General features: G+C 51.9%; 3 protein-coding genes across 5 annotated transcripts in view; 1 reads left to right on the top strand and 2 right to left on the bottom strand.

Moving 5' to 3' along the window:
- DUOX1 (dual oxidase 1) overlaps positions 1-3,371 on the bottom strand; it is a 31,873-nt gene extending 28,502 nt beyond the window's left edge. Inside the window, exons 1-3 of one of the 2 annotated variants that reach the window (XM_012649173.1) lie at positions 3,266-3,371; positions 1,666-1,844; positions 1,306-1,415 (exon numbers count right to left, since the gene is read on the bottom strand). In XM_012649173.1, coding sequence (XP_012504627.1) covers positions 1,306-1,363 — 58 coding nt within the window. In that variant the 5' untranslated portion in view covers positions 1,364-1,415; positions 1,666-1,844; positions 3,266-3,371. The remainder of the gene's footprint in view (positions 1-1,305; positions 1,416-1,665; positions 1,845-3,265) is intronic. The other variant, XM_012649172.1, reaches the window with a different exon arrangement.
- A 378-nt stretch (positions 3,372-3,749) lies between these two features.
- On the top strand, positions 3,750-13,054 carry DUOXA1 (dual oxidase maturation factor 1). Of its 2 annotated transcripts, XM_012649230.1 has the most exons (8): positions 3,750-3,904; positions 4,246-4,361; positions 4,474-4,541; positions 9,365-9,541; positions 9,847-9,904; positions 10,986-11,199; positions 11,471-11,688; positions 12,466-13,054. In XM_012649230.1, the coding sequence occupies exons 4-8, from the start codon at positions 9,395-9,397 to the stop codon at positions 12,720-12,722; spliced, it is 894 nt and encodes a 297-aa protein (XP_012504684.1). In that variant the 5' UTR covers positions 3,750-3,904; positions 4,246-4,361; positions 4,474-4,541; positions 9,365-9,394; the 3' UTR covers positions 12,723-13,054. The 2 variants fall into 2 exon arrangements, with proteins under 2 accessions (XP_012504684.1, XP_012504682.1); XM_012649228.1 differs by lacking the exons at positions 3,750-3,904; positions 4,246-4,361; positions 4,474-4,541 and adding an exon at positions 10,565-10,699 and having other exon boundaries at positions 9,371-9,541; positions 12,466-12,753.
- Positions 13,055-13,896: 842 nt separating this feature from the next.
- Positions 13,897-17,393, bottom strand: DUOXA2 (dual oxidase maturation factor 2). The gene is made up of 6 exons (XM_012649231.1): positions 17,091-17,393; positions 15,990-16,047; positions 15,601-15,735; positions 15,133-15,346; positions 14,515-14,729; positions 13,897-14,131 (listed from the first exon to the last, which is right to left on the bottom strand). Exons 1-6 carry the CDS (start codon positions 17,235-17,237, stop codon positions 13,938-13,940), a joined length of 963 nt encoding a protein of 320 aa, XP_012504685.1. The 5' UTR covers positions 17,238-17,393; the 3' UTR covers positions 13,897-13,937.
- Between the last annotated feature and the right edge of the window lie 141 nt (positions 17,394-17,534).

Raw genomic sequence — 17,534 nt, 5'->3', positions numbered from 1 at the left:
TCTTTTCCCTACTGTACTTTCCAAAAACTGGCATCCAGGAGGAAGCACTCAGCTGTCAGGGGAAGAGCTAAGGAACTGGGGGGACAGAGGGAAGGGCCCAGAATCAGGGGTGGAACACAGATCTTTCTGGTCAGTAGGTCAAATGACCAGCCAGATTCTTTTCCCCAGACTAGGAGGCTATAGCTCTGAGGCTCCTCTCTGTTCACCTCGGAGAACAGAGGAAAGAAAAGGACTCTTGCCAGCCAGAGGGAGACCTAGTCCTCTAATTGTCTCCCCACCCAGACCAATGACAGGATGTGAGCTACTCTTGCCCCACATGCACTCACACAGACACACACACACACACACATTCACCTGGGAGGGAAAATGTCTCATCCTGATGTTTGAGCAAAGAATCCAGCTAAGGGTCCAGGACTTGGAGCAGAGATTAGGGCAACCACATACAGGTGATCTCTAAAATAAGATGAACTGGTGGCACAAGAAGGAGGGAGCCTTTGGGGAGGGTACAGGAAGGGTGCTCCTTGGGAATAAGAGGCAAGAGCTGGGGGAGAAAAGGAAACCAAAGGCCAAGGAAAGAAGAGAGCTGGAAGGATTGTGAATGTGAGCAGCTCTGGCAAGGGAGAAGCTACAGGGGCTGTGCCACCATCCTGTTACCTCCAGCCAGGACAGATCATTCCAGAGGTTTTCTCTGCTTCCTGCTTTTGTATTTCCCAGCCCTAATGATCCAGCACTTGCTCTTTTTAACCTAACTGTGGCACTTTAAGCCCACTTCCCTCCCCAGAGACCCAGACTACAGAGAGCAGCTTCAGATTCTAGTAAGAAACCGTCCAAAGCTGAAGATAGTAAGATGAAACTCTGTGGATTATATTATTTTTGGTTTTGATCATATCGTTTTAAAACATTGGTGAAAAATTGAAATATTGGGTCCAATCTGACCCCAAGATCCTTTGTTGTCTTGTGCATCTAATCAATGTTTTTCTATTTTGAGTCAGGGGCCTTTACTTTAAAGAAAAAGAGAGACGATAGAGGAGAAAGAAAGGGCCTCCAAAGTGTAAGGAATGAGATAGGAAGTGTTGGCACAATAGTTGAAGACTCCCTAATTTTGTGTATTTGGGGATAATTTGCAATGCATTATCCATTCATTTATTCAAAATCTAGAAATGAGCACCTGTCATATCCAGACACTGTGTTAGCCAGGGACTAAGGATACAGAGATGAATATAACACAGATCCTATCCTTGGGGGAGCCCAGAGGATGCTGGGTTCTCTGCTCTTAGTCATGCTTCTCCTCCAATATGTACTCACCCATGGGGGTCCATGGACCAACCAGGAGTGTCCATGCCAGAGCCAGGCAGAAGCCCATGACGAAAATGATAATAGGGACTTGGGTGTTCAAATACCTCAAACTGGAGACTCTAGAAAAAGACAGGACAGAGAATGAATCCCAGCTGTGCAGAAGAATCAGGCCAAGGCCTCTGCAGGTCTCTATGAATCAAAGCCTGGGGCTGGGCCAAGGCCATAGTGGGTAGCAAAGTGCAAGAGACTCACTCTCTCCTAAGATTTTTTCATTCGCCCAACAAATACTTGATGAGCACCCACTATGTACCAGGCACCGACCTAGGCACTGTAGATTTAGTGATGAACAAAACAAACAGAAATCCCCGCCTTAATGAACTCTACCTTCTAAGATTAGTTGGAAAATCTTGCTTTGGCCCAGCTTCCCACAGAGTGTGTTCCTTGGACAGAGCCTTGCTTGGGAATCAGGACACCGGACTGAGGTCTCACTGCTGCTGCCAGTCCACTGTGGGATCTTAGCTGATCTGATCCTTCATTTCCTCTTCTGCCTATGGGAGTAAATATGCCTGAACTGTTTACTTCCCAGAGTGGTTGCCAGAATCAGATGTGAGACTCTGGTTGCATTCAAAGCAAGAAAAGTGACAGGTGTTTTGCAACTGCGCTGTAGAAAGGTTAGGCTGGAGCTTGGCTCCTCTGGATGGATGCAGAAGGGATGCAGTGCCAGGTGCTCAAGTGTTTCGGTGCTGGCTTCCTGCGTTATCTCCCCAGGCCAACAAACCACCCAGGGACAAAAGGGAAACAGGGGCAGCAGGGGACTCAGGCTGGGATTCCTGAGTAGCACAAGGAGTACCTAAGGCTAGTGAGCACCTCCTAAAGGCAACCTGGAGATTAGGGGTGGGGTAGAGGAAGTAGGGGGCTCAGGGAAAGCCTCATCTCTGGCCAAACCTCAGGGCTCCTGGATTAGTTTTCTAGTCACAGAGGAGAGAACCCAGAAAGTGACTTCGTCCCCACTCCCCATCTCCCATGAAACAAATGAGAAAACCTAGGCCTTGCTGTAATTCAAAAGCTCAGTGTTCTACCCACTCCATCCTACAAAGTCTGTCTAGATGCTGGCCTTTGATAGTGTGTCAAGAGCTGGGCTCTGGATAGTTAAGGCTGCAAGGATGGACATACTGAAGTGGCCATAGTGGTCCTTCCCTAATCCAAGTTGTCCTGTCCCTTTCCCCCTACCACTGTGTCTTCAGGATCCTGGGCTCCAAATACTTAATGTACTACCCAGCCTCTAAGGACATGTGCTGGACTTTCAGGCCAGGCTGTGGAAACAACCTGAAGAGGAAGGTGGGCATGCTTACTAACCTCTCCTTGTGGGTGGGTAGCCCCTTCACGACTTATACAGCAACATGGAGCAGTAACTTCCCAACAACCTTGAAAGGAAGATATAACCCCAGGACAGGGCAGTGAAGCCCCAGGCAGCGACAGAACCAGCGGGAGATAACACAGGCCTCCCTGGTTCTTACCCCAAATGGCCACTTTTCTAGAGTCAACTCCCAGAGTGGCGACTCTGGTGGACCTAGGGTGGGGGAAGGATGAGTCAAAGCCATAGAGGGTCCAACCTGGTCCCAAGGGAGGACTGAGGGGGGAAAGCCTGGATCCTGAAAGCCCTAAGTTTCCTCCCTGGCATGTTGTGCTGGTGCCAGGAGGAGATCCCCCAGGCCCAAGCAAACTAGGCCACCCAACATTCCCAGGTCCCCAAGAACCCAGTTACCCAAAACCTTGATAGCACAAAGGACAGGCCCTAACAGGGCCTATATTAGCCTTAGGATAAGATCGGAGGTGCATGACGGTTAGAATTCTCCTTCTCTCAAAAACGTGGCGGAGCTGGGGCTCCTCTGACCCGGCCCTGCACTTGGAGCTCCCTCCCCCGGAGCACCCAGGCCCGCGGGTGGGGAGAAGCCCTCCCAGATCTGACCTGCGTCCGCGGCGTCCCTAGAGCGCGAGCCTGCGGCTTGGCTCCGGCCTGGCTCCCAGCTGGGCGCGCGGAGCCTGCTCCAGTCTGGCTGCCTCTCCAGCTCTGCGCCAGAGCGGGCGGGGCTGGGGGTGAGGAGGGGATGGTGCGTCGGGCTTTAAGGCGGGGCAGGGCGGAGTGGGGCGGGATAGAAGTTGGCGCTCGGGGACCCGCCGAGGTGCTTCCAGGGGACCCGAGCGCCAGTGCGCAAGGTGAGACGGCGTGGGCTGGCAGGGCTCAGGTGGAGATGTCCCGTCCGTAGTAGCGAGGGCTCCGCTAGTGCGGCCATGTGGGCAGCGAAAAGGGCAAGTCTGTTCCACACGTCTGATGGGGCTGGGGAGAGGGTGGGAGACGGAGAGGGTGTGAGGAGGGGATACTCTCCCCAGATCCTCTCCACCGTCGGGTCTGGGCTCTAAGACCAAGAGCTTCGGCCAAAGCCCGCCCACAGATCAGGCCAGGCGTCAAAGCAAGTCATCCATCCATCCTAAAACCCTCTAAGAGCCTGTGGTAATCCTCCCTCCGGGTACCCCCGTGAGATCTCGGGGGTCTCACCGCCCTGCGAGCCGCGCCCGCTCCCCGTCAGACCCGGAACAGAATGGTTAGGTTTGCGCGGGAGCTGCCTGGGGTGCTAGGCATGGGGCGGGGTTTGGGGAGGGGTGGCTAGAGAAGGAAGGGTTGGGGCGATGGCTGCGGATGGGGCCAGGCACGGGGTAGTAGGGTCCCAGAGCCCCTGACTCTGCTCTGTCCGCAGCAGGGAGAGGGAGGCAGCGCCGCAGAGCCTCGGATGCAGTCTGAGAAGGGTGGGAATGGCTCAAAATGGGTGACAGGGAAACACCCAAGACCTGGTTTGTCCGGTCACTGCCTGGTCCTTAAGTGAGTTAGGAGAGGAGTAGGGGTTGGAAGGGAGCCTCGCCGAGAGAAAGGGCGCGCGCGTTTGTTGACAGAACGTCGGGATCTTGTTCCTTCCCTACTCCCAGCCCTGGGATCGCTGCGAGTGAGGTTCCATAGGAGGAGGTAGCTGCGCAGGCTGCTACGCACACATTGTTTGCAAGAGGCGAAGGTAGGGAACGGTGGTCCGGGTGTGGGTAGCGGGGGTTGCGGCTGCTGCGGTCTGTGCGATCTAGGTGGGTTGGGAGGGAGTCTTGAAGTGCTGCTCCCGCCTCGGCCCCTAGGGGCGCACTTCCTGCTTCCCCCCAAACCAAGTTCTGATCAAGTGGGAGTTCTTCAAAGAGAAAGTTTGGTAAGAAACTAGGGCGGCAAGGAAAATCTCACAAGCCCATAAACGCCACAAGATTTACAGATATTGAACTGGAGTCTGGATAGTTTGCATGATTCTGCACCCCTGAGCTCCTTACCCACATCAGCCCTATTGGGGAATCCTGCCCCAACCCCATTTTCCAGATTTTGTTCGATTTCTCCACTTAACTACTACTTTTGTGCAACAATACACATACACATTCACATACAGACACACCAAGAAATACACACACGCACACACACACACACACACACACACACATCCCTTCCTGGAAGAGATTAAGTCTAGGACAGGAGTTCCTGACAGGGTCCCCTTAGCCAGCCACAGCTGTAAACTTTTAATGGTGTCTACCCCAATCAGAGAAATAAACCATCACATTCTGGTAGCAATGTATCACCAATCAGAGCTCTTGGCAGCTCCAGGCATGTCACTTACTTCCCCTTTGTAGAAAATTAGTAGTTCCAACAGATGGGGGAGGTGGACAAGGGCAAGACTTCAGAAAGAAAGTCCTGTCAAGCTGTGAGAGAGGCCACAGAGCATTAACAAAGCACATAACAGAATGGTGAAGGCTGGAGCTTGTACAAGACTAAGTTTTCTTTCTTTCTTTTTTTTTTTTTTGTAGAGATGGGGTCTCGCTCTTGCTCAGGCTGGTCTCGAACTCCTGAGCTCAAGCGATCCTCCCACCTCGGCCTCCCAGAGTGCTAGGATTACAGGTGTGGGCCACCATGCCTGGCCTAAGTTTTCTTAAAGATTGTAACTTTACATATTTTACCCAACCCTCATACACACACAGAAACTCCACTTCATCCTATGGCAGACAAGGATCGGGTAACTGTGTCTATAATACAACTGGGCATGAGGAAAGCCTTCGGAGTTTAAAGGGAGTCCAAAAAGGGAGATGGTGCTCCCTCTTCCCCATGTCAGGTGAGAAAGGAAGATCTCAAATTAGAGAAAGCCCCTAATTTCGTCACAGGGGCCTCTGATGGAGTAATATAGGTGTCTGTATTACTGAGAATGACAGTCTGGGTGCTTCCTTCTTGTGTCTGTGTCTCTGGTTATATAAGTTTGTAGGTGTATGTTTGACTGTATCTTGTGTCTGCTTATTTATATCAATATACATTATGGATATTATATACCAGTCATGGTGGTGAGCTAAGAGAGAAGTGGGTCAAATTCATATTGACATGAGATTTTCTCATATGAGAACTAATTCTACTGTCAGATGCTACTTGTCAAGCCAGGGAGAGAGGTGTTCCTGAGGGACACACAAGGCTGTGTAGGAAAAGCAGGATTGCTGAATCTGGGGACCTTTAACCTCAGTCCCACCTCTTCATGCTGGAGCCCTGTTAGCTTAATACTGAAGACCAAATTAGGATTAGGGTCATGAAAAATTAACTTTAAATTAGGCAATGCAGATTAAGGAAAACTGAAGTCATGAAATTGTACAAGAAGAAATTAAGCAAAGCAAATTTTTTCACCAACTTTTGTTTTAGTCATCTTAAATAAATATTTTGGAGAATTGGAAATAAGTTAACATTACTCTTTCGTACTTAAGATACAGAAAGCCCTTTGTTAATGTTTCTTTGAAGTATATTTTAACAGAGATGAGCCATTCTTATAAAATTTTTATAAACTCCCTTTAAAATAAATGCAGAAATACTAATATGTGACCCTGACAAAAATATATTACATTATTTATTATTTGCACATATTAGAAATATTTGTTTTTGAAATTCCAGCATATAACATGTGTTCTTGCTATTAACGACTTTGCTTTATTTTCCTAGCCAAGATATTTTACATTTTATAGCCCTTGCTCTTACAGCCTTTCATGAATAATGGCTTCTGTCTAGGTGTCATAAATAAAAAATTCTTAGATCAATAAACATCTACTTTAAAATAAATATCACTATAACATAGTTTACAAAATAATTTAATCCAAAAATTCTTAGTTACTTGTCTTCAGCTTGGATTGAAATGTATGTTTTAGATTCAATTAAACATGAACATTCATGCTTAGGTCTTTGCAGTTTTAGAGAGTCCAACTATTGGAAAAGGATTTCTGAAAATTTTGTGAAATCACTAAAAATTGACAGGGATCATCAAATCCCTTCTTGCTCAGTCCTTAGCCCTCTGTTGGTGCTACTCAGTTAATGTTGAATTATAAGCATAGTGTAGGGCAATGAAGGAGCAGAGCTCCCTCTTGTGTGCAAAATCAGAAGAAGCCACCTGTGGGGAGAAGAACTCATTCATATTCATTCATTTGATCCAGAACCTCACTAGAATATTCCACATGCAGGGGATGGAAAGATAAAGACCCTGCCCTCAAGAGATTAGAGTCCAATGGAGAGACAGATGGTCAGACAATTAGAATAAATGTAATTTTTGTGATCTTGGAGGTATGTTTAACATGCCATCAGAATGTTTGAGGTGGGAATATTGGCACCAGTGGCGTCAGAAGAAATTTCACAGAGGAGGTAACACGAGCTGAGACTTGAAGAGTGGAAAGACGTTTGCCAAGGGTGTGAGAGCTTTCCAGGCAGAGGAAATAGCATACACAAAGGCATGAAGGCTTGAAAGAGCATGTCAGATTCAGGCAGAGGCGAGTAGCTCAGTATGGCTGTAGATTAGGCTGGGTAAAAGATGGAGATGCAGAGATAGGTGGGCCCAGACTACAAAGCACTTTGTATGTGATAGAAAGAAGATTAGATTTTACCCAGAGCAGAGAAGTGAAATGGTTATATTCGCTTACTAGCAAAATTATTCTGGAACCAGGCAAGAGAGGATGAGGCTGAGTTAGGGCAGAAGTAGTGGGGGAGGAAATGCAAGGATAGTTTCAAGAAAGACTTAGGAGGTAAGATGGTCCAGGTCTCTGGCTTATTTGATTGACCAAGTGGTGATGCTGTCAAAGAGACAAAGACAACAATAAAAAACAGGGTAGAGACAGTAAGTTCTGTTTGGAGCCTGTTAAATTTGAGGCATGAAGGGAACATCCAAGTGAAAATGTCCATGGGGTGTTTGGCCCTCTTGAGTTTGGAGGGCACAGAAGGTCTACCTGGAGACATTTGAGAACAATTAGCCATGGGAATGGATGAGATTGCCTGGAAATCTTGAATAGTGCTAAAGGAAAAAAGCCAAGACAGACTCCTGAGGAGCATAAACGTTTAATAGAGAGGAAAAAGAACTAGCAGAAGAGCCAGCAAGGGATGGCCAAAGGCAAGAGACCCAGGAGAACATGGTGTCATGGAAGTCCAAGGAGAAAAAGTTATAAGAAAGAGGGTGTGGTCTGTAGTATCGATACCACAGGGAGGTCAAGATGGGTGAAAAGTGAAAGCTTCCCTTTGGGTTTAACTTTTAGTGACCTAATAAAGAAGGCAGGCATGAGGAAAAGTCAGATTGCAATAGGATGAAGAGATAGGCAGTGGAAATGCCAATATAAGCTATTCTTTCAAAGAGCCTGGCTGTGAAGGGGAGTGATTAGGATAGGATGGTAGCTGGAGAGGACCTGGAAAATCAAGGGGGAATGTTCCTTGTCACTGTGTTTTTAGGATGGGAGAAATTTAAGCGTATTCTTGGGAGAAGGAGCTGGCAGAGAAAGAGAAGCTGAAAAGTTATGAAGGGGAAGGGGATAACTGATGATAAAAATGGTAAAGAAGGTGGGCCTGGTGGCTCATGCCTATAATCTTAGCACTCTGGGAGGCCAAGCTGGGAGGACTGCTTAAGGTCAGAAGTTCGAGACCAGCCTGAGCAAGAGTGAGACCCATCTCTACAAAAAATAGAAAAATTAGCCGGGCATGGTGGCACAAGTCTATATAGTCCCAGCTACTTGGGAGGCTGAGGTAGGGGGATTGCTTGAGCCCAGGAGTTTGAGGTTGCAGTGAGCTATGATGATGCCACGGCATGGCACTCTAGCAAGGGTGACAGAGCACCCTTTTTGAGACTCTGTCTCAAAAAAAAAAAAAAGTGGTGAAGAAGGCAGGCAAGACTGAGATAGAGCCAGGAGGATGAATTTGCAGAATTGGAGAGAAGAGAGACACCTATTCCACAGCCAGGATTTGAGCTGAAACGTGGCCTGAGAATTTGAAACAAAGAGAAGGGCCAATGTTGATGATGTGTGGAACAGCAAGACATCTGGCCCCAGCACTGGGCCTGGCACAGGGTAGGGACCCCTTCAGAGCTTTTTCATTCAGGTGAACTCACTTAAGCTGCACTGTTCTGCAGTTGCCAGAACAGGAGCCAGAGTGCTTGAGAAAGCTGGACAGACCAATGTGGACACTGCCAGGCCTGGAAACCAGTCCTCTGATGATGTAGTTGAATTATACATTTAGCAGAGCTGTCTGGCCTTAGTTCCTTTGGGGACGGAGGAAGAAAGCCAGTCTTTTTATAATCTGTACCATCTTTCACCCTCATGCCATCACTCGACAGTAAACATAACACTTCTTATGTTCTGTCATCTTGCAGACAGAGGCCTGAAGGAGATAAAAGAGAATTATATTTATTGAGACAGTCCCAGAAGAAACAGAGAAGCCTCAAGGGTGGTGGCACTGATTTAGGGAACCTGGGGTTAGGAAGGGAGCATGGGGCAACAGAGACTGTTGCCAACACCCTCGTCTGCCACAGCCGGCAGATGGGGAGAGGGCCGGCTGAGGGGCACTGGGATGGCAGCAACAGTGGAGTCTGGGGAGGCACAAAACGTGAGGTCCAGAGAAGAGGGGCCTTGTGTGGCTTATCCTTTGTTATTTCTCCAGCACCAAGAACAGTGCAAGGTACTTAGAGGGCACTCAATATCTATTGTTCTTGTACAGCATTGCCTCCCCCGGCACCCTCCCACCAAAATGGCTGCTTTTGGACGCACATTCCCCTTCTATGCTGGCCCCAAGCCAACCTTCCCAATGGACACGACCTTGGCCGTCATCATCATCATCTTTTTGACTGCACTGGTCACCTTCATCATCATCCTGCCTGGCATTCGGGGCAAGATGGTGAGAAAAAAACCCAGCCCTGGAGACCCCAGCCCCAGAGAGACCTCAGTCTCAACGTGAGGGGTCCAGATTCAGAAAAGAGACTCTGGTGCTGAGAAAGCATCACCACCACGCCAGGCAGAGAGCACCCCACTCTCTGATTCAACAGATAGTATCGAGCATGTATTATGTGCCAGACACTCTGATTTCAATTGACCAAGTGATCTCAGTTTTAGAGTCCCTGCCCTCCCCCAAGTCTGGAAAGAGGAAGGGTGGACTTGGAAAGGAGGGTGCTCCTTACTGAACCCACCCACCCTATGACTCAGAGGCTGTTCTGGCTGCTGCGGGTGGTGACCAGCTTATTCATCGGGGCTGTGATCCTGGGTGAGTGTGAAGTGCAGCTGGCTTGGGCGGCCGCCTCCATCCCATCGACTCCCCTTAGCAACTCACCTCTCCTCCTCTTGTTTCCCCACAGCTTCAGGTGGCTTCAGGACCACCTTAACCCCTCACGCTGTGGCCTTAGCCCCTCACTCTTATACTTGCCCAGAGGGATGTGGCCTCAGGAAACATCACCTCAACCTTCCTAACCTTATTATTCAGGGGAAAGCAGGTCAAAATGAATGTCTGTGGGCAGAAGACCTCTGGAGAGAGAAGCAGAGAGAATGGGGGAGGGCTGCTTGCTTCGCTTGGGTGATTAGGCAAACAGGAGAGACAGAAGGTCTCTGTGCTGAGCTATCTGCATTTGCTCAACATGGTTTATGTTAATGCTTTCTCCCCCAAGTCCCTGAGTGACTCACCCTAAAATGGGGACAAAGGGAGGGAAGGGTAAACAGAGTGTGACCACGGGAAATCTTGGACTCTAATCCATCTACGCGTCCTACACATGTGGTTGGCAGAATTCCCATGAGCCAGACCCTGGGCTACTTAATGAGTATATGATTATAACCAGAACAGGCATGGACCCCTCATAGCTCTCCTTCTGACTCTAACCCAGTAATGCCCAGACCTCTCTAAGTTCCCATATGTCTAACTCCCCAACCCTAGCTGTGAATTTCAGTTCTGAGTGGTCTGTGGGGCAGGTCAGCACCAACACATCATACAAGGCCTTCAGTTCTGCGTGGATCAGCGCTGATATTGGGTTGCAGGTTGGACTGGGAGGAGTCAACATCACGATCACAGGTGAGGGAGGGCTCTTACCTGGGAGGGAGGGGGAGGCTCTGCTTTCTTTAGGATCTATGTTTGGTGTGATCCAAAGAGCTACAGGATGCCTGGCACTGGGGCTAGGAGAATGTGTGGGTGTTGGAGGGATGGTAGAAAGGGAAGTTCAGAGGCTTGGAAGCTGCCTTCTCACAACTGAGACCAGCTCTGGTCCCTCTGCTCAGTGTGAGTGACTAGGCTTATACCCAGGCAAATGCTCCACTCTGGCCCCTGGGTTCCTGCTGAGCACAGATGCCCTGTTCCCCAGGGACCCCCGTGCAGCAGCTAAACGAGACCATCAATTACAATGAGGAGTTCACCTGGCGCCTGGGCAAGAACTATGCTGAGGAGTATGCCAAGGCACTGGAGAAGGGGCTGCCAGACCCTGTGCTCTACCTGGCTGAGAAGTTCACCCCGAGAAGCCCATGCGGCCTACACCGCCAGTTCCGTCTGGCAGGACACTATGCCTCAGCCACATTGTGGTGAGGGTGGGAAGCGGATGTGGGGGGAGGCCCTGGTGGCTTAGACTCAGGAACAGGGTTTCCATTCATCTCTCTTCCACTCATGTGGATATCCGGGGGTGGGATGGCTGGCACCAGTCACCACAGTGCTGGGTTGGGAAGCCCACGGGCAGGAATCCCTACCTCACATCTTTGGGTCATCCTTGGGTCCCTGAGCCTCCACCTGGCCCCTCCAGCTTTGCCAGCAAGCAGAGGTGCCTGGGCCAGTCCTCACTGGGTCCTGGCTCTTCAGGGTGGCATTCCTCTGCTGGCTGCTGGCCAATGTGATGTTCTCCATGCCTGTGCTGGTCTATGGTGGCCACATGCTGCTGGCCACGGGCATCTTCCAACTGTTGGCACTGCTCTTCTTCTCTGTGGGCACATCGCTCACTCCACCCTGTCCCCTGCGTCTGGGCACTGCTGTGCTGCATACTCGCCATGGGCCTGCCTTCTGGATCACACTGATCACAGGTGAGATCCAGACCCAAAGACAAGCACCAGAGGCCTCAGGGCCAGGGAGGGTGGGCCAGGGGCCATTGTGTTGGTGGTGTCGAGAGTCTGCTTCTGGGGATCAGAATGCCCTTGCCCTCTTTAAAGCCCCATCCCTTTTGTATCCCTTATCTCCTGGCACTGATTCTTTCAGCGCCACTTCTCCTCGCTCTTCCTAGATGCCCACTGCCCTGTATCTTTTCTTGGTCGCTGACATGTTCCCTTGTCCCCTAACTCTCTTCACCCAGCTCCTTCCTAAATCTTCCATCCCCATGTCCCCTCCCACTTCCCCCAAACACCCTTCTCTGCGTCCCCATTCCTAGACTCCTTCCCCGTCCCTGCCTCACACAACCCTAAATTATCCTGCAGTTTTATTCTCCTCTACTATCCCACCCTGCCTACCCTTCATGCCTCCTCCTCTGTGCCCTGTTCTCCCCCCAGGGCTTCTCTTTTCTCCAGTTTCGGAGTATGTGTTCTCTCTCTCTCTCTCTCTCTCTCTCTCTCTCTCTCTCTCTCTCTCTCTCTTTTTCTCTCTTCTGGGCTATAACTGAAAGAGCACTGGGCTTGGAGTCTGGAAACTCAGGGCAACAGAGTCACACCAGCCACATGACCCTAAGCCAGTCACCTCTCTGAGCCCAAGTTGCCCTGAAGCAGGGACTCCAGGCCTCCCTTAGAGTTGTTGTGATGCTCCTAAGCAAACATGTCCTTGGGAGGGTGTTACTAGCACTAAGGCAGGACATCTGTTGCCCTTGTCACCAGGACTGCTGTGTGTGCTGCTGGGCCTGGCTATGGTCGTGGCCCACAGGATGCAGCCCCACAGGGTGAAGGCTTTCTTCAACCAGAGTGTGGAGGAGGACTACCTGCTGGAGTGGAGTCCTGTGGAAGGGGGACTGAGCCCCCGCTACCGGTCCATGGCTGAGAGTCCTGAGCCCCAGGACATTCCTCTGTCAGAGGCTGTCTCTTCCAAGCCAAGCTGTAAGGAGGAGCATCCCAGAGAGCCTGACTGTGCCCTATAATATTCCTCTCCAGCAGCCATCTGGACTTCCAGTTTGGCTCCAGACCTCATTGGAGCCCCATAAAACCATCAGAACTGCCCTCAGTGTGGGTTGTATCAGACTGCAGCACCAACCAGTAGGGGTGGAGTAGAAAAATGAGGCTCTACGTACTGATATTAAAAAACAAAACAAAATGCCCTACGGTGCTGAAGAGATGTTGCGCCTGCCCATAAACTCTGCTTCCGTGGTAAGAGCAAGCAGCACTGTCCTATTTCTGCACAGCAACCCTGCCTCTTCTTGGTGCTTGGCCTCTTCGATGTGCCGTTCACTGAAACCCAACTTCACCCACAAAATGGATGTGGGTGCGGGGAGGGACTACAGTGTGATTCTCGTAAGATCCCTCTCATCTCTCAGGAGCTCTTGTTTTCCTTTTTCCTGGGTCCCTTTCGTTCTTCCTTTACAGCTTTTGTGACCTCTTGGGACAATGAAAGACAGAACTGGAAGGGAGAAGAGACCAAACTTTTCATCCCTGGTCAAATATTAACCAGCTATTCCACATTCTCTTTGAGCTTCATTTCCCAAATTTACTAAATAAGATTGTAGCACTTGCCAAGGACCTAAGAAAAGAACCTCAGGATTTATATTTTTTATGCCTTACTGACATCTACCTTGGCACTCAGACACCACCCAAAAAGAAGCCAGATGGGAAGAATTAGTGAATCAATTCCTTGGTCCAAAACGCTGTTCCTTGCCAGCCCACTGAGCGGGGCCAGCAGATTGGGATTGGGGTGGGAGGATGACCTGCCAGGTCACTGCAAGGGACCATCCCCCTGGGGCGGCTCAGGAAGATGCTGGCTCGGTCGGGTCGGTTTCCCTCAGGTCTCACTAGAGAGCATCCCTGCCCCAGAACGTTTCCTGGGTTACTCCAGACAGAGAATCCCCTTTGGCAGGAGGATAGTGTTCTAGGGTGTCTCCAGCCCAGTGAAGCCTCTCTAGGGGCCGTGTGTCCCCAAGAGCTCAGAGAAGCCATGAAAATTATTGGAAAAAAAAACCCAACAACTCTTTTTAAAAAAGAAAAAAACTTTATTTACATCTCGCCCCAGGAGACTTTCCCTGGTGCGTACTGCAGGTCAGAGGCCGCCCCACCTTTCTTTCCCTTTCTTTCCCGGCCAGCAGCACAGTGCCCTGCCTCCCAGAGGACGCCAGGCGGGGAAGGAGTCCGGAGTTGGGTCCCCATCACAGGTTAGTGGTGACCTGTAAATCGGGGAGCGCAGACTGCTTGTGCAGCGGGTTCTTCAGGACGAGAGGCGAGCCCTCTCTCCCCTGGCTACTGCTGTCCTTCAGGCTTTGGTCCAGAAAGGCTCGAAGAGCGCTGGGCCGAGCGTAGTGGAGACTCACCACGGCCCCTCCAAGGAGGAGGCACAAGATGCCTGTGGCAGCGCGGACGGAAAGAAGCAGGGGAGGGGAGAGTCAGGGCGCCAGGCCAGAACCCGGCCTGCCCTCCTGCGTCTTTTCATGCCTTTCCCTCGCGTCTGCTCCCCAGACACACGCACACACCTCGCAGAAAGAACTCTGATCTAGATGACATGACACACAGGTTGCCGTGCTAACTGGAGCAAGATACCAAACCCTTCTAACACCCCTCTTCTCATCTCTAAAATGGGCATAACAATGCCTGTCTGCTTCTAGGAACTCTTGCGAGGGGCGAATTAGATAATAGATATGAAGTCATCTTGCAAACTGGAAAGCGCACACCCGTTATAAATCCTGTCCCCACTCCCAGCCGCCCCGGGCCCATCCCCTCGGTCCTCACCGGTTGCCAGCGTGACCCAAAAAGCGGCGCCGTAGTGAGCGGTGAGCACAGAGGCGCCGAGGTGGAGCGGGCAGAGCGGCACGGTGGAGATGGAGGCGAAGGCGAAGACCGCGAAGAGCGCGAAGGCGCCGGTGACCAGCAGCGCCAAGCCCCCGTACAGCGGGGCTGGCATGGAGAGCAGCCCGTTGGAGAGGACCCAGAAGCAGAACGCCACCCTGCGGGGGCGGGAGGGGGACCCGCCAGCCGTGAGCTCTATTCTCCCAGTCCGTCCGGGTTCCCAGAGCCTCGATCCCTACGTCCCTACCCCAGAGCCAAAGCTGGGACGGCGGAGGCACCGGGAATCCTCCGAGGGAGAAGCGGAGGGCGGTTGCTGGGTGTCTTCGGATTCCGACTGTCTGTGCGGATCTCGTGACCGTCTGCCCCGCGAGGCTAGAAGTCTCACCCCGAGCGGCTCGCGCTGTAGTTGCAGATCCCCTCAGAGGCCTCCATCCTCCCTTTTCCACACCCCCGGCGCGCGCGCGCGCACACACACACACACACGCACACGCACGCGCGCACACACACACACACACACACACACACACACACACACACACACAGCCTTCCTCCAGCGCTTACCACAGCATAGCCGAGGCATAGTGTCCGGCCAGGTGGTACTTGTGGTACAGCCCGCAAGGGCTACTCGGTGTGAACTTTTCCGCCAGGTAGAGCACTGGGTCCGGCAACCCCTTCTCCAGCGCGTGCACGTACTCCGCTGCGTAGTCCTCGTCCAGACGCCAGGTGAACTGCTCATTGTAATCAATGGTCTCGTTCAGCTGATGCACTGGGATCCCTGCGGAGAGCAGCGGGGTCATGGGGCTGCGTCCCGCCAGGGACCTCGAAAGTAAGGGGATTCAGATAAGAAAGGGGGTGCGGCGCCCACGGCGGGAGAAATGTTTGGGGGTTGTTGGGGGAAATGCAAATCCATGAGGACCAAAAGCTATTTGGGCCTGTAGAGTGTGAGAGGTCCTCCAGCTACCCTTGCCACACTCCCCTAACCGTGGGATCTGCCAGTCCCAGGAATTCACTTCGCCCCAGCCCCCTCACCTGTGAGTGTAATATTAACGCCCACCAGGCCCACGCGCAGACCGACGTGGGCTCTAATGCGCTCAGCACTGAAGGCTTTGTAGGATGTGTTGGTGCTCACTGTACCCACGAACCAATCTGTGCTGAAGTGCACCGCTGTGGGAAAGGCACACGGGGGGGTGGGAAGATGGATTAGGAGATTGGTGATGGGGGCAGTGGGACACTGTGCAGAGACATGGGGATCTAGAGATCCAATGTGGTTGCATGGTAAGGGCCAAAGAATGGACACTAGAGAGAGCTGGAGAATGGGAAGAGGAAATCAACTCCAGTTCCCCATTTTCCCAGGTGCCCTCTACCCACCTCCTTTTTCACCCCAGGTCCTCTCCCCATGGGCTGCACCACACACTCACCTACAATTTCTGCGCCTATAAACAGACTGAGAAGAACTCTCACCAACCAGAACCAGCGCTGCAGAAACAGGCACCTGGGTCAGGCCTGGGTACTGCCCAACCAGAGTCCCCAACACCTTCCTTGACCCCACTCCACCTTGATCTTTAGTTACATTCCTGACCTTTGAGGCTGATGTCAGGCATGCCTTTCTTGCAGTCCTTCTGGGCTACTGGCATTTCTGATGTTTTCTGGCCATGTGCTTCCGTCTCCCCAGCCCTATTTCCCTGTCCACCCTATAGCCTGAGGTGCCTCTGCCTGGCACTCTCTAGCCACCTTCACTCCCCAAGCTGTCTGGCGCCTTGTCCTGGCCCCACCTCCTGGTCCAGTCACTGCTTGGTGAGGCTCAGTGAGTCCAGAAGTGCTAGGCAGGCAGGGATCACCTCCCTCAGAAGAGGGAGGCCCCAGGGCCTGGTCTCCAAGTAGAGGAGGTGGGAATGCAGATACTTCTAGGTGCACCAGTTCCCGGGGAAACCAACACAGATCAAGAGGTGGAAAGGCTGGGTCCTCCCAGACTTGAAAAATGCACAATCTGGATTCTGGGGGAGGGGGAAAGTCTAAGGAAATGCACCCAGTCTGCTACAATTTCAAATCCTGTGTGAGATTCTATGAGCCCTTAGGATGGGACACCCATACACATGAGTCTCACCCAGCACAAAGGGGAAACAGCAGTCTCAGCTGCTGACATCTGTCCTCTTGGCCTAACGGCCATCACCCAGGGGACAGGATGAGAGTGCAGCTGCAGTTGGGGGAGAGGTGGGAGGCCCTGGCAACACACGAAGCTTAGAATGGGTCCTAGGATTACTGGACTGGGTGTCTACTCTCTGCAGCAGCCTTCCAAATGACCCAGCTAGGGTCCCTCTCCAGGATGTCTTGGATGGGGAGCTCTCCCTATCCTTGGGAAGGGGTGCTTGCTGCACCATACTCCTGAATTTGCTCTACCTGAGCCTCAGTTTGACTATTCCTGGAGGCCCTTGAGCAGTCTTACCTGTCCTGGGTCGCCTGAGAGGGAAACTGACCATGTGACCTCTCATCCCCCAACCGAGTTACTAGGACCTCCTTACCGAGTGGCCACGGATCCCAGGCAAGATGAGCAGAAAGCTGGCGGCCAAGGTCGAGAACACCAGAATGACGATAAGCAGCTGGATGCAGAAGCCTGCGGCATGCCGGGGCTGGGGGTAAAAAGGCAGCACGCCGTTCCACAGGGTCATGCCGCAAGCCCGCCGAGCGCAGCGCGTAGGTGAGCGAGCAGGTAAATTGGGGCTGCCTGGAGGCGGGAGAGTGCCTCTTTGGCGTCTTTTCGGGTCAAGACTGGGACCGAGTGGGCTGGTCAAGTCTGAGCCCCGCGGCTCCTCGCCAAGGAAGCGTAGCGGGTCGGGCCGGACAGAGTTGGGTTAGCCAGCAAGCGGAATTATTTCTCACTGGCTGTGGCCAGTTACTTTCTCAGCTCTGCGGGTTCGTGCTGAGTTCGGAAGTTGCGCGGGACGCGGACCCCTTTTATAGCAGTG

This window comes from Propithecus coquereli, unplaced genomic scaffold (assembly GCF_000956105.1).
Source record: "Propithecus coquereli isolate 6110/MARCELLA unplaced genomic scaffold, Pcoq_1.0 Scaffold3, whole genome shotgun sequence".
In the NCBI taxonomy this organism is placed as follows: Eukaryota; Metazoa; Chordata; class Mammalia; order Primates; family Indriidae; genus Propithecus; species Propithecus coquereli.
This window is presented reverse-complemented; position numbering and strand designations above follow the sequence as displayed.